At 38.2% G+C, this 14360-nt stretch overlaps 1 protein-coding gene across 1 annotated transcript in view; it reads left to right on the top strand.

Moving 5' to 3' along the window:
- The first annotated feature begins 624 nt into the window (after nt 1-624).
- kiaa0825 (KIAA0825 ortholog) overlaps nt 625-14360 on the top strand; it is a 215324-nt gene continuing 201588 nt past the window's right edge. The window contains exons 1-2 of the mRNA XM_088336394.1: nt 625-832; nt 2678-2814. Of these exons, the coding sequence (XP_088192520.1) occupies nt 803-832; nt 2678-2814 (167 nt within the window). The 5' untranslated portion in view covers nt 625-802. The remainder of the gene's footprint in view (nt 833-2677; nt 2815-14360) is intronic.

Here is a 14360-nt window from a genome sequence, read left to right as displayed (position 1 = left end):
TAACGACGTAAAATAAGCACAAGTAGCACATTTAAAGCCTCAATACTTTTTTTAACAGGCTCTGGCGGCAGAACAACAAGCTAGCCCAGGGGTCGTTACCTTAAAATGTTGAAAGAGCCATATCGGACCCAAAAAAAACGAATTTGTCAGGAGACTTAAAAGATTAAAAGCCTTATATAATAAGTTTTATAATGAAAACAACACACACTGTATGTATCTATAGTTTATCAGCCTACAATCAAAATGACTAACATTAAGCCCACAGCACACTTAATCGACAGAGAGGCCCTACAGCATAAACTGGTTTACCCCACCTGCATCATACGGCTCCATCTCACCTAGTAGGGTTTTTATTAATAACGTGTTAAAGTACTCTTTAAAGTACTCCCCAAAAAAATTATTTATTTGGAACGCCTTACTCCCAATACTGATAACAACAGGTGTGGTCATATCATATGAGTGCAGCTCACATCCAGGGACTGTCTAGTTAAGGCTTAATCATCTCGGTTTTGGCGTTCCTAATCCATAGAGTGAAAAGATTTCCCTCAAGCAACAGCTCCTCATGATGATGACAGAGAAAGGAAGGCAAAATAATAAAAGGACAAGCTTAACTGGTGAGGCTGTCAGTGTGGGGGAAAATAATATTTGTCCACTTGGACAGGCCTCCCTTTGTGCAGACTAAATGAATGTTGAGCTTCCTGTCAGCCGGAGTGGCATCGAGTGTGTGCATCGGCGAGGGTAGCGGCGGTGCGCTACGGCAGAGCAGTTTTCCGTTTGATGGGGATTATTAAAATCAGAGCACATGACGACGGACCCGGGCGGCATGCGGAGTGTGAGAAAGCCAAATTGACATAGACACTCTCCATTACCTTCCACTTGACTCTGCTTGATGACAATGTTGATGTGAGACCCGGTGACGCTACACAGGTGGGAGGGAGTCGGCTTTTTGCAGGGACGTTAAGCACCGCGGAGACGAGGGAGGGCTGTATGCCCCTCGACACTGGCACGGCAATAAGGAGAAGGGTTGTTTATTCAAAGGTTGGACTGAAGAGCGGCTCATTATTTTGGGTGGTGTGTTTTTCCCCAGGGGAATTGGTTCAGGGGAATGCGTTCTCTTCAAGGGTCATTTGGTTGCGGATGATCTTGTGAGGGCAGAGGATGCAGACTGTCAGTGATAACCTTCCATTTGTTTCAGGTGCAATTGATTTTGCAAGCTCTAACAAGACAATTGTCTGCGGAGGCGTCGTATGATTGCCAACAGCTCGAGTGCTCCTTGACAGGAGGCCGCGTCAATCTTCGAAGCTGATTTAATACTGACTGCACCTTTCTGTGATGACTGTTGTTTGTGAAACGGTTATGATTTTATCTCAATAACTAGCTAAAATGGTTCTGTGACGTCTGTAGCTGTTTATGGCAGACTAGCTATAATGGATCATCAAATTTAAAGCCGCCTATGGTACTCTGACTAAAAATTATATTGACGTGTATTGCCATCCATGGCAGACTAGCTAGAATGGATTTTTGATATCTATAGCATTCTGTAGATACATAGCTAGAATGGATTTTTGATGTATATAGTTGTCTAGGAAAGCTTAGCTAGAATGTATCTTTTGACATATATGAATGTCAATGGCAGTCTAGCTACAATGGAACTTTGACATCCATATTAGCTTATGGCAGCCTAACACAAATTATCTTTGACATTTCTTGACTTTATAGCAGCCTAGCTAGAATGGATCTGTGATGTGTGCGACAGTCTATGGCAACCTAGTTGAAATGGACCGTAATTGTCTCTAGTTTTCCATGGGAGCCTAGTTAGAATGGTTCTTTGACATATTCAAATGTTTATGATGCCTAGTTAGTATGCATCTTTGACAACTATAGCAGTCTATTGCAGGCTAACTGTAATTGATCTTTGATGACCACAGCCGTCTATGGCAGACCTAACAAGAAAACATCTTTGACTTCAAAAGTAGTCTATGGCAGACTATCTAGAATAGATCTTTGATGTCTGTAGCCTTCCATGGCAGCCTAGCTACAATGAATCTTTGACCTCTACGACCGTCAGTCGCAGCCTAGCTATAATGAATCTTTGATGTCTACAGGTATAGAGAGCCGCTTTGGCAGCCGGGTTAAATTGATCTTTAACGTCAATAATAGTCCATGGCTGCCTAACTAGAATGGATCTTTCAAGTCTATAGCTGTTTGTGACAACCTAGTTAGAATATATCTTTGATGTTTACTGGAATTTAAGTTTCATCAAGACGCCAAAATACTTTTTGAAAGCAACTACATAGATTGGATTCAAGGCTTTAGACCAAACTGGGCTTATTGTTTTTTGTTTGTTTTTTCTGTGGCTTGGTTCATGTGACGGAAAGCAAAATGGACAATTGCAAAAAAAAAAAAAAAAAACTCGTACAATTCTGTATTTGATCATGTAGCCCAGCCAGTTGATCCTTGACCTCTACAGCTTTCTATGGCAGCCAAACTTGAATGAGTCTTTGAAGTCTACAGACGTCTATGGCAGCCTAGCTAAATTGATCTTTGAGGTCTACAACCGTCAGTTGCAACTGATTTAGAATTACATTTTTTTAAGTCAATAGCTAGAATATTTTTTTGACGTCTGTGGCTGTCAATGTGAGCCAATGAGTTACTAATATTTTCCTTGTCTTCATAGAGCAACATGGAGTGGCCAGCAGAGTTTCCCGATGATCAATCCTATGTTGGGCTGGTGGTCCCGCCCTTCGCCAGCGAGTTAGACTTTGAGCAGCTCATCAAAGACACAGAAGAAAAACTCAAACTCAATGCCAACAGGTGCGTCCAAATTGACCACGTTTTTCAAATACAACATCATTTGAGTTATAACAGTGTCCATTTAAATAAAATGGCTTAATTTAATGTCAAACTCCCTTTCCCGATGTGCTTATTTTCATGTTACGTACCCATTGTTATGTGTTGACATCCTGTTTATGAGAAAAACAGGTGTAACAGCTAATTTTGCTTTTAGGTTGAAAAATACTACTTGATAGAGAAGCATCAAAACATCCCAACCCACAGTTGCTGCCATTTGCGTAAATAAAAGTAATTCTCCATATGACAGTGTTGTTTTTTTCCTCCTTCACTTAAGTTCCACAAAGCCGTAAACAAGAAGAGTGCATCATTTTTGGTTTGAGATTTATTATTATCTCATTCTCACAAGGCAGCAAGTATCTCTCTGGGATTTAAATCTCAAGCTATCTAACACCAAAATGGTTATATCTGATGGCATGACACGATCATATCGAATTTTACAATAAGGGGACGGCAAAACAGCTGTTTATCACCAAGGAAATGGAAAATGGTTAATCCAGTATATTATTTTAACCTGACACTTTGTTAGATACAACCAAAAGTTGACGGTTGATATACAGTACTGCTTTCTGCAATATATATATATTTGGTGAACAGTTGTAGTTTCAAGCATTAACAACTAAAACGCTAATACTAGCACCTTAGCTACTAGCATTAGCAAAAATAAAACATAAACAAGAGGTCACTTTGTTACTAGGTACATTTTCAAATGCTTATTATTTACTTGCTAGCTTGTTTTAATGATTAGCCAACTAGTATGGTATTCTTAGACGTTTTTCTCTATAATGTTGCTATATAAATCCTGTATGAATACAATTGAGTATAAGGTACCACTAGCCTGTAGCCGTGTCTGCAATGCTAGCTGTCTTATCATTAGCATAACATGGCCTGTGGGTAAATGCTGGTTTATGGCGTCACATAAAAATATCAACATGACATATAAGAGTTCATTTTTTGCCAGCCATACGTTACTATATTTACAATTAGTCTATGTATTTGTTGGGCCTGAAAAATTATGTCAAATATGTGTATCCCAAAGCATTGTTGCCTGTAACTATTGTTTTGAACTTTGCTGTCTATTTTACGTATTTATACATATACGTATTAGAAGGAATATTTGCATAAATGTCTGATCTTTGTCTTAATAGACTTGTAGGCTGCACTATCCTTACTAAAATATTCGTACTAAAAACAAACCGAAGGAATTCATTGGTCACAACAATGTGGTAAAACTCCACAAATTGAATTCATATTTGCTGCTTCTAATATTGTATGTCAACAATAAATTGCTACAATGACAATCTGGCAGTATCACCTTATTTTTGTTATCCCATTTGACTATTTCTCAATCTGTAAGTACCAAAATCATGCATTCAATAACTGACATACTGAAATACAAGGGAGGGGTAAACATAAAACAGCATGAAACACTTAAGCCAGAATTAAATGTTACAGATTGAAAAGATAAAAACGTCTGTCAGTGATTGCGCAAATGGATTGATAAAGTGCAACGCTCCGGGCCGAGAAAAAGAGAAATCTATATTTCGGCCCTTTTTATCGTTTGACGAGGGCGGATGATGAAGGTCGGGCTAAATGTATCCCGCGAACAAAGACTCACTCCGGCACCCCTAACGTCTGGGACTCTCTCCCTTTTTTTCTCACCCTCCCTCTCTTTTTTTTCCTTCCTTCGTCTAAATGGGAACATAATAATTGAAGATTCCACATCTTGAAACGAAAACCCTTGGGAAGGTAATTCAAGGCTTATTACTGAAGGCCAGTCCATTTTTCTGCTTTCTAAGCATTAAAGGGTTATTTTGTGTTCCTGCAGATGGGAGAGGGATAACCATTACGAGAACAAAGCATCAAGATAATAGAGAATGGGGCTAAAAATAAGGCAATCCTTTGCCCGCTATGGGGGTTCACTGGTCAGCAACTCTGTAGCCCCGCCTGGATCCTTCCACATAAAAACAATTTTTGGGCTAACAACGAGGGTGGGCTCCACACACAAACTTATCTAGAAACAGACTTATCAGTAGTTTTTGGGATGCATTACGAAACTGTAGGAGAGAAAAGGATATCAGGAACTGGCGTGAAGTCCTCCCAACTGATAACCAGTGACTGTCAAGTTCTCAAATATTGGAAATGTGCCCTAGAGCAGTATTTTTCAACTAGTAGGCTGGGACCCAAAATTCGTTCGTGGACCCCTACGTTTCGGTCCGGAGCCTTCGCTCTGAAAATGCTGGTCTACTTGTGATCCCAAGAGCCAAGAAGAGATCCGCAGGTTCGAGAGCGTTCTCCATCTGGACCCGGTGCTGTGGAATACTCTTCCCCCGAGATTCGATCTGCAACCTCAGTGGAAATGTTTAAATCTAAGCTTAAAACACACTTCTATTCTTCAGCATATAAAAAACCTATATTCAATGTTGACAATATCTATTTATTATTTGTTATTGTAACATCCATTGCAGCCTGGTCATCCTGCAAGGGGGATTACTTTATGTGCGGTCCCTTCTCATTGTCTCTCCATTTTCCTCATGTTGAGATTTTTGAGTTTTTCCTTGCCCTCATGTAGGTTTTAGATCAGGGGATGGTGTCATAATACTCTGTGGTTTGCAATAATCTGTGGTCTATGCAGCCCTTTGAGACTTGCTGTGATTAAGGGCTATGCAAACTTGACTTGACTTGACCCATTTTCAGTGGGTTGTAGGTCTTTGCCTTAGCAAAATAATGCTAAGTGAAGAAAAAAACGAGGGTCAATTACTTAACTATCAATGGTAATAATGCCATTCTGTTTTTTTCAATCGTAGCATTTGAGCGTTTTATTGTGTTTTTGTTAGTTTTATTTCCTTTTTCAGCCCATAATAATGGGTCCAAAGAAAGTCAGTGATAGGAGGGAGGAAAAGTGGAAAGCAGTGACAACAGTGATCGAGTCAAACAAGGAAACGATTGTGAAATACAAAAAATCTGTATAAGTGTCTGCAATTGAAGCACTGTGGATGGTAAAGTAAATGGTTTAAAAATGTTACATTTTATTTTTTTCCAGTTTAGTGATCTTTATAAAAAAAAACATATTTTAATTATTATCTATTTGTAGTTACACTCTTAATTGATGTTTTGAATTTATTTTAGTTTGGGGCCATTTTAAAACAGTTTTAGTGGGTTATTTAATTGAGATGTAGGCTTTTGTGCCAGTATACATGGTACTTGCAGCCGATTTTGTTTTTCTGGTCATTTGGTTTTGAGAAAAAATAGATGAATATATGGACGGCACGACGGCTGAGTGGTAAGTTTTGAGGTCATCGGATCGAATCTTCCTGTGCGCAATTTGCATGTTCTCCCCGTGCTTGCGTGGGTTCCCTCCGGGCACTCCGGTTTCCTCCCACATTCCATGCATGTTAGGTTAATTGGCCGGTTTAAATTGCCCCTAGGTGTAAATGAGCGAGTGAGTTGTCTGTCTCTGTGTGCTCTGCGATGGAATGGCAACCAGTTAAGGGTGTCCCCTGCCCACTGCCCGAAAATGGCTCCACCACCCCCGAGACCCTACTGAGGATTGGAGGTGCAGATAATGGATGGATGGAGGTGAATATATCCTATCCCTGTTTTAAACTGCACAATCCTAAAACACATTTGAGAAGTAAACATGTTTTTTTTTTTTATTTGGGTTCTGAAATAAAACCAGTTGAGAACCAATGCGGAGACTGGCATGGAGAGATAGGGTGTAGAAACAGTGGCTGTGGTTCAATTCAACGCGGGCATGGGGAGACTGGAGCAGGGGGACTGGAATGGGGAGTTTGATATAGGGAGTTTGACGTGGGGAGTTTGACGTGGGGAGACTGACGTGGAGACAGTGTTGGTAGGTGGATGTGGTTCCGTCTAACGTGGCCGTAAGGAGACTGACTTGGAGAGACGGGCGTACAGACTATGTCAGTGGTTCAGTTCATCGTGGGTGTGGGGAAATTGGTGTGAGGAGACTGCAGTGGGGAGACTGGAGTAGGGAAACTGACGTGGGGAGACTGACATGGAGACGGTGTCGATAGGTGGGTCTGGTTCTGTCTATCGCTGGTGTTGGTCAGTTTTTCAGGTCGCTTAGGTATTCTAATAATCCAAGAAGAGGGTGTCTTGGGGGAAAATGGTGCGTCTATCGAAGTTCCTTCTTTTTGAAAGAGTCTTTGGCTGGAAAAGTGGGGTGGGTATTTATTCGTAGCAAAGAGCATCACCGTACAAGATCCAGAAACCAGATCTATGAAAAATCTTGCTTTGTACAAACGGGATCATCTTATAATGCCGACCACCAGCAAGTACACAATCACCGAATTTGTGTTGTTAAATAAATGTTTCTTTGATGTATTAATTCAAGACAGAATATTGAGGGTCCTGGCTCCTATAATCCCCTCAATATGAAAAGGTTCTTATAATCCACTAAGGATGGGACACATAACTTCAAATTGGCATCTATGATACTAGCTGTAGTTTGATAGTATGAGGATGTCTCTTCATATTAGATAAGTTATTTTCCTGGAAACGATTCCTAAGACCAAAACCACAAAAACCACACCTGTGTGCAAAGCCTACACACTTAATAGGAGCTTTTCCCAACTAATAATAATAATAATAATAGTAGTAAATTGAACTTTTTCTTGGCATCAAATGCTGGGAATCTGTCTTCTTCGATTACTTTGAAAATCAACTTAAGACGTTCTTAAATAGCCCTAGTAGTAGAATCTTGAGGGAACTGAAAGTCGGCCATTTTTGTTTTAGCAACACTGGATTGCAAATAAGCCTTGGTTAAGGGCACCTGAGCTTGAGTTAGCAAAATGGACCAGCACAATAAATTTGTTTGAACCGATAAACTTCCGTAGTCATTGCTTACACAAACTGAAATTCAAATTATTTCGAAAATGAAACAACTTTCTTTTTTTCTGTATACCATAATTTTAGACATTTGCAGAAAAAAAACACAAAATCTTCCATGTAGTTTACATTTTAGGTAAAAAAAAAAACTGCATTACACACGAATAGATACAGTATGTCAATTTCTCTTCTGGGAGTTGGCAATGTACTCCAGACAAGGTAGAGACCAGCTGATGATTTTCTGGGCTGTGTTGATGCCTCTCAAGTTGCAAGTTTTTTTCTGTCTGATGCTGTGCAGGTTTGGGCCTGCGTTTGCAATGAAGTTTTAGCTCAGGCCAAGCGGGTCGAGATAAGTAATCCCGTCTGGCCAAACCGCTGCTCTCAAATTGCAACTGTGTTAGGAAGTATCAGGTGCTTGTGATAATCGGTATGTTGCAATTGTGTGCAAGATTTTTGTCAGGCTTTGTGTTCACCCGACCAAATCAGGCTTATCGTTTCTCCAGAGGTGAGGGCACTAAGTGGGCCGGGGCCAAGTCCGGCTAGGATCCGTTTTCACCTGGTCTTTATCAACCTGGTTTGCTCAGATTCCCGTCACAGAATGGGGTTCTTTGACCAAGGTGATATTTAGATCTGTTGGCATTGACTACAGTTTGGGCTTATTTGAAAAAAGATCTTTCCCTTCCTCCTTCATCATGTAGGCTAAGCACAAAAGACAACCCCCACTGTAGCCCACCCACACTAAATTAATTCTGACAAGGAACTTAAGATAACGTCAAAGCGCTGACTAATCGTGGGATTGGGTTTCTGTAAGTCAGGGAGCTGTGAAATGTGCCATCATATCTAATAAAAGACCTCCTCGCTGAAAATTGGGGGGGTTATTTGGGGTAAAAAGAAAGTGGCAATGGCGATGGGGGTTGACTGTCTAGCTTGTCGAAAACAATTACCGTATATTCTGGACTACGAGGCGCACCCAAAAACCCCAAATTGGCCAGAAATTTGAACGTGCTCCAGAATATACGGTAAATGTTTTCGACAAGCTAGACAGTCAACGTGCTCCTTATAATCCAGTGTTCATTTTGTACAAAAAAAAAAATCTAGAAATGCATACCAGTGTAATATCATATTTGTGCAATTGATATTTATCACTGACCATAATTTTTTGACAATCTTAGCAACTGGGATTGAATCCAGATCTTGACGATAACACTGCAGAATCATTACCACTTGGCCACAATGGACATTGATGATGTAGGAAAAGGCAATGATTCTTATCTCATCATCACACTATTTAAGTCACGGTACCAGGTACAAATGTTAGGGAAATGAGAAAACAGAATCAAAATCACATTAGGTTTCACATTTTCTCACCTCAAAGTAAGCATTGTAAGTGACAAATCTTGAAGACATGCGGCCATGCATTTATCTATATTATTTATTTCATGATAACCGGATTACTTCCCACAATACCTTTCTATTCATTCAGTTCAGAATCGTATTCGCCTTGCAAAGATTTTTATAGTCGGCGATACAATACTGTATTTTAGTGGCCCCAAACCTTTTCTGTATCACAGACCGATTTAATGTCTGACAATATTCTCACAGCCTGTCCCAATAATAACAGCAACAACGTGCTACCTCGACTAAAATTAGTGTGATGATAACATTAAAGGTAATGCCTTTTTGTGGGCTGTCTGTATTACTAGTGGTATAGTGCAGGGGTCTCCAACTTGGTGTCCGCGGGCACCATGGTGCCCCCTATGGACAGCTGACATGCCCGTGAACCTGTTCTGAATATAGCTCACCAGTGCTGGGCCATTGTGGTCTTCTAGTAAAATTATATTTTTATGGGTTGAATCTATTCAACCTGGTAATAGCATTTATTTTAACAGTTATTTTTTTGAAATACAGTATCAAACAGTCTACCCTTTGTGCTAATTCGTTACAATAAGTAGCTCTCAGTTTAAAAAAGGTTAGAGAATCCTGGTCTAGTGGACATGATCCAGCGCTATCCCCGCCACTATCCTGATTTGATTCCTGTTGCATTCAATTTTTGCAATTGTGATCAGCAATATATTTCGACTGATCAATCAATACACAAATCCGGTACTTATTTATTTTTAGTGCAACCCTAGCCCTAATTGTAGTTTTGATACTATGCACCTGATACTCAGGTGCGCCTAATACATGCAAATAGATCACAAAATACTAATTATTTGAAGGTGCCCCTTATAATCAGGTGTGCATTATAGAACAGAAAACATGGTACATCACTCTTGAGGATATATCGGATGTGTTCGTCAAGAAACCAAGAAAATCGATTTTTCTTTGCTTGCGGGGTCTTTTGTTACGTTCTTTGCCATCACATCTTATTGTTAGCGGAAGAGCCGAATGGTTTTTACTGCTGCTACTTTGTTTTTGTTTTCTTACTTACCTCTTTCCCACGTTCCTTTTATGTGCAGCCGGTGTCTGTCTGAGCCGCTTCCAGAAGGAAGTTACGAGAACGGGAGCTAATCCTTCCAAGTTGATTAGGGCTGAAGGTAGCTTTCACACCAGCTAGCCAAAAGGTCACAACATTGTGGGGAGCTGGATAGACTTCCTGACGCAAACCATCCGTATTGACTAGATAACACATAAGTAGGTGTAATGGAAAGGTGTGAGTGGAGAGAAGAAATGAGGATAAAAGTTTTGTAGGAGGAAAGAGTCGGTTGAGAAAATATTGTACCCGAGTCTTTTTGTGTATACATTTTTACAGGATTTCTATCCTTTAGATCAGGGGTGGGTAACTATTTGGAGTTGGGGGCAACATTGGGTTAAAAAAATTGGGGTTCAGAAAAGGGTCTGATCCTGGGGACCTAACTAAAGTTTTCATTTATGGTTTTGGAACACTTACAATGAAAGAACAATCATATAGTTCCCTGTTTTAAGTACTTTATTGCATATAATTAATTGTGTAGTATTACTACAGTTGTATCATTGTAGTATTTCTGTTGTCAGATTTGAGCAGTAATATTTTGTAATATTTGTGCAGTATTATTTTTGTAGTATCTCCATAGTAGATTTTTTTTAGTATAGATTTAGTATTATTAGTATTATTGTAGTTGTATTTTTGCAGTATTGCCATTTTTATATTTCGGTAGGAGTATTTTTGTATTGTAATATTACTCTAGAGGTAATTTTTTAGTATCTCGTAAAAAATATTTTTTAAATATTCTCAAAGCAGTATATGTGTAGTATGTCTTTAGTATTTTGTAATATTACCGTAGTTGTTTTGTGTAATATTTCTGGTGTAATATTTCTGCAGTGGTATTTCTGTATTATAATATTGTTTTTGTAGTATTTTTGTAGTAGTTCTAGATCATTTAATTTTCCTTACTAAAGGAAAGAAAAATAATATTGTAAGCTCTAAATGTAATTTTCTTTAATTTTCTGGATAAAAAAAACGGACAAAAAAATACAGCAATTTTCTTATCCTAACCTGGAATAATTACGGTAAAGAATTTAAAAAGAGGAAATCCCTTGCAATTAAAAAAAAAATGTCTCACAAAAATATTTTAATTATGTTTAAATAATATAGTTGGCGTATCAACGTATGTATTACAAAGAAATGTTGGGTTGTGAATATTATATTGTGTATATCATTCTTCTTCCCGAGGGCCATTACCTCCTAAACGAGCACACAAAACTTGTTGCTGCATTTCTTTTCATTGCACTATTGTTACGATGCACAATTCTTTCTCATTCACAAACATTGCACTATTATTAGAACTTGGGCAACGTCCTAAATGTTTTATTCTGCCGTTTAACCTGAAATTAGTCTTTATTACATGTTTACCCTGGAGGGCCATGTCTAATCTCATTTACTACGTTGTTATCAATAACAATAAAAACAATTCAATTCAATTATGATCAGTTTTATATAATGTCATATCATTTTATGTATAACGAATATAGTTTTTTGTGTAGTATGAATAAAACATGTAATATATATATATATATATATATATATATATATATATATATATATATATATATATATATATATACATATATATATATATATATATATATATATATATATATATATACATATATATATATATATATATATATATATATATATATATATATATATATTATAGACATCTAGGACGTTTTACATCCTGATTCATTCCTTCCCTTGTTTTTTTTTTTAAACCATGAAAACTATTTTCCAAAGATTTATATTGACTTCTTTAAAAAAAACAAAAAAAAAAAACAACGACTTAAGTTTTTTGCCAGACTCGAGATATCATTTGCACAATGACAGACCCTTTATTCATAGGATATCACATAAGCATCACATAAACGTCTTCCAGGATCCCAGACTAACAAGCTAGACGTCTGGCAGTTAAATCTGACCTCAGTTCTGTTGTAAAAAAGCCGTATCCGAATGGTACTTCATTTACGTGTTGTGCTCTTAATGAACTGGAGCGAGCAACTGAAAGAAGTGCTGTGCAGATGGAGGCTCATTTTTAAACCTGCTGTCTGTTTGAAGTCCTGGTTCAGAGCCCAGAACTCGGAACCTCGAACATACATCGGCTTCTGTTCTTAAGACTTTATAGGACAAGACATCTGACGGGAACATAGCTCTTAATTTTCGCACAATAATGGAATAAAACTTTTAATTTCCTCATGAGGGCTAAAGACAAAAAAGAAGACAGCGAAACCCCAGATTTCTCTGATAACTGCTGAACTATGAATCCTGAAGGCCAAAAAGCCCTAGTGCGACCACGTGCACGCCAATTATTTTACTTTCATTTTTACCAAGCTTAAATATACATATAAAAACTGCCTGTGTGCCTGTGTGTCTGTGTGTCTATCTGTCTGTCTGTCTGTCTATTCATTTTGATCTTCTTAAAAAACAAATTATTCCTGTACATTTATTTTACTGTTTTCCATTAGGGGGAAAATCATGTATTTTTCTTTAATTACCCATTTTTTGTGTGTCGAAAAAGTCCAATAGGGATACATTTTGATTGAATATGATTTGATGAGATGAAATTACACTATTTTGATTTATAGCTGGGGCCGCACGGTGGATGGGTGGTTAGCGCGTATTCCCACGGTGCATAGGCTCAAGGTTTAAGTCCAGCTACCACAGCCTTCCCGTGTGGAGTTGGCATGTTCTCCCCGTGCCTGCCTTGGCACTCCGATCTCACACATTCCCCAAAACATGCATGTCAGGTTAATTGGAAGGTCCAAATTGTCCTTAGGTGTGAATGAGCAAGGGAGTTGTCCCTGTGTGCCCTGTGACTGGCTGGCAACCAGTTCAGGGTGTCCCCTGCCCACTGCCCGAAGATAGCTGGGATGGGCTCCAGCACCCCCGCGATCCTACTGAGGATAAGTGTTGCACATAATGGATGATTTATAGCCAAGCTCTCTGAAGGTCTTCTTGCTCACTTTTCAATAAAATACTCCTCAAAATACGCCAATAAGTACGATCAGGGAAAAAAAAAATAACACCAAGTTGCTCCAAACGGCTATTTAGGCTAGACACATAATCAGACCTGTTTTAAAGATATGTAAGTGGGGGGGGAGAGGAAGTTAAATCGGCAGTGTTGATTCTAGAGCACAGGCGTTCGGAGCAGTCCATAACATTTTATCCCTTGCGATTTTCCTCCTCTGAAATGAAAGCGTGTCAGATTGAAAGCTTATTTAATGTGTTGCCATTGTAAGACATCTGGATGTGTTAATGGCTCGGGAGCAAGCAGGAGGCGCTTTATAGACTTGCAGTTGGGGGATGAGCGGTCTGACGCCGTGACACACACAGGAAATTCACATAGGTACATAAAAAGGAATTTACGTTTTCAGCAAATCACATTATCACCATGTAGTCCTTATTTATTAGATGTTTAGTGGTAATTATTCTGCACGTAAGATAGGAAAACTGGCAAAAATACATCCCACTGGTTGAAAATATCCAGAGAAATAATTACATTTAGAATCAGATTGTTGTCATCATAATTTTTGTATTAACTGTCATGGAAATATTTCCATTCACAACTGGACATTTATTATTCTCATGAGAAAAAGTAAAACTCAACTTTATGGACTGAAACGGTTCTTAATGGGCTATTTCTTGTGCAGGGAAAATCCAATTTAAAAATTAAACCTCATATTAATAGCTTTAACATTTGAATACTTAATATTTTCTTTATTAATGGATGCACTTAATTAAAAAACATATTTCAATTCAGCTAAGAACATTATTTCAAAGTAATTTTCCACAGTAAAGGAAATAGTTATTAATTATTTATGACATTATTGCATAACAAACATTATACATTCTGTTTAGGTTTTTGAATGCATCTAAATGTAAATTGAAATGGTCTGCATTTATATAGCTCTTTTCAAGTCACTGAAGACGTCCCAAAGTGCTTTACAATGTGCTTCACACGTACCCATTCTCACACACTCACACTATATAATTTAAAAAAAATCAATATTTGTGTGTGTCCATGTATTATTAGTTCTGGGTTGTTAGGGTTTGGGGGATTGTTTATTTCCTTATTGTTAATTTAATGTTTTCATACAGCACTTTGAGATGCAAAATCTTTTAAAAGTGATATGCAAATAAATTAAGATTTTTCTATTATTTTTTGCTGAGAAGCAAATCTTGT

Source organism: Urocampus carinirostris, chromosome 5 (genome assembly GCF_059441175.1).
Source record: "Urocampus carinirostris isolate Australia breed hairy pipefish chromosome 5, RoL_Ucar_1.0, whole genome shotgun sequence".
Classification (NCBI taxonomy): Eukaryota; Metazoa; Chordata; class Actinopteri; order Syngnathiformes; family Syngnathidae; genus Urocampus; species Urocampus carinirostris.
This window is presented reverse-complemented; position numbering and strand designations above follow the sequence as displayed.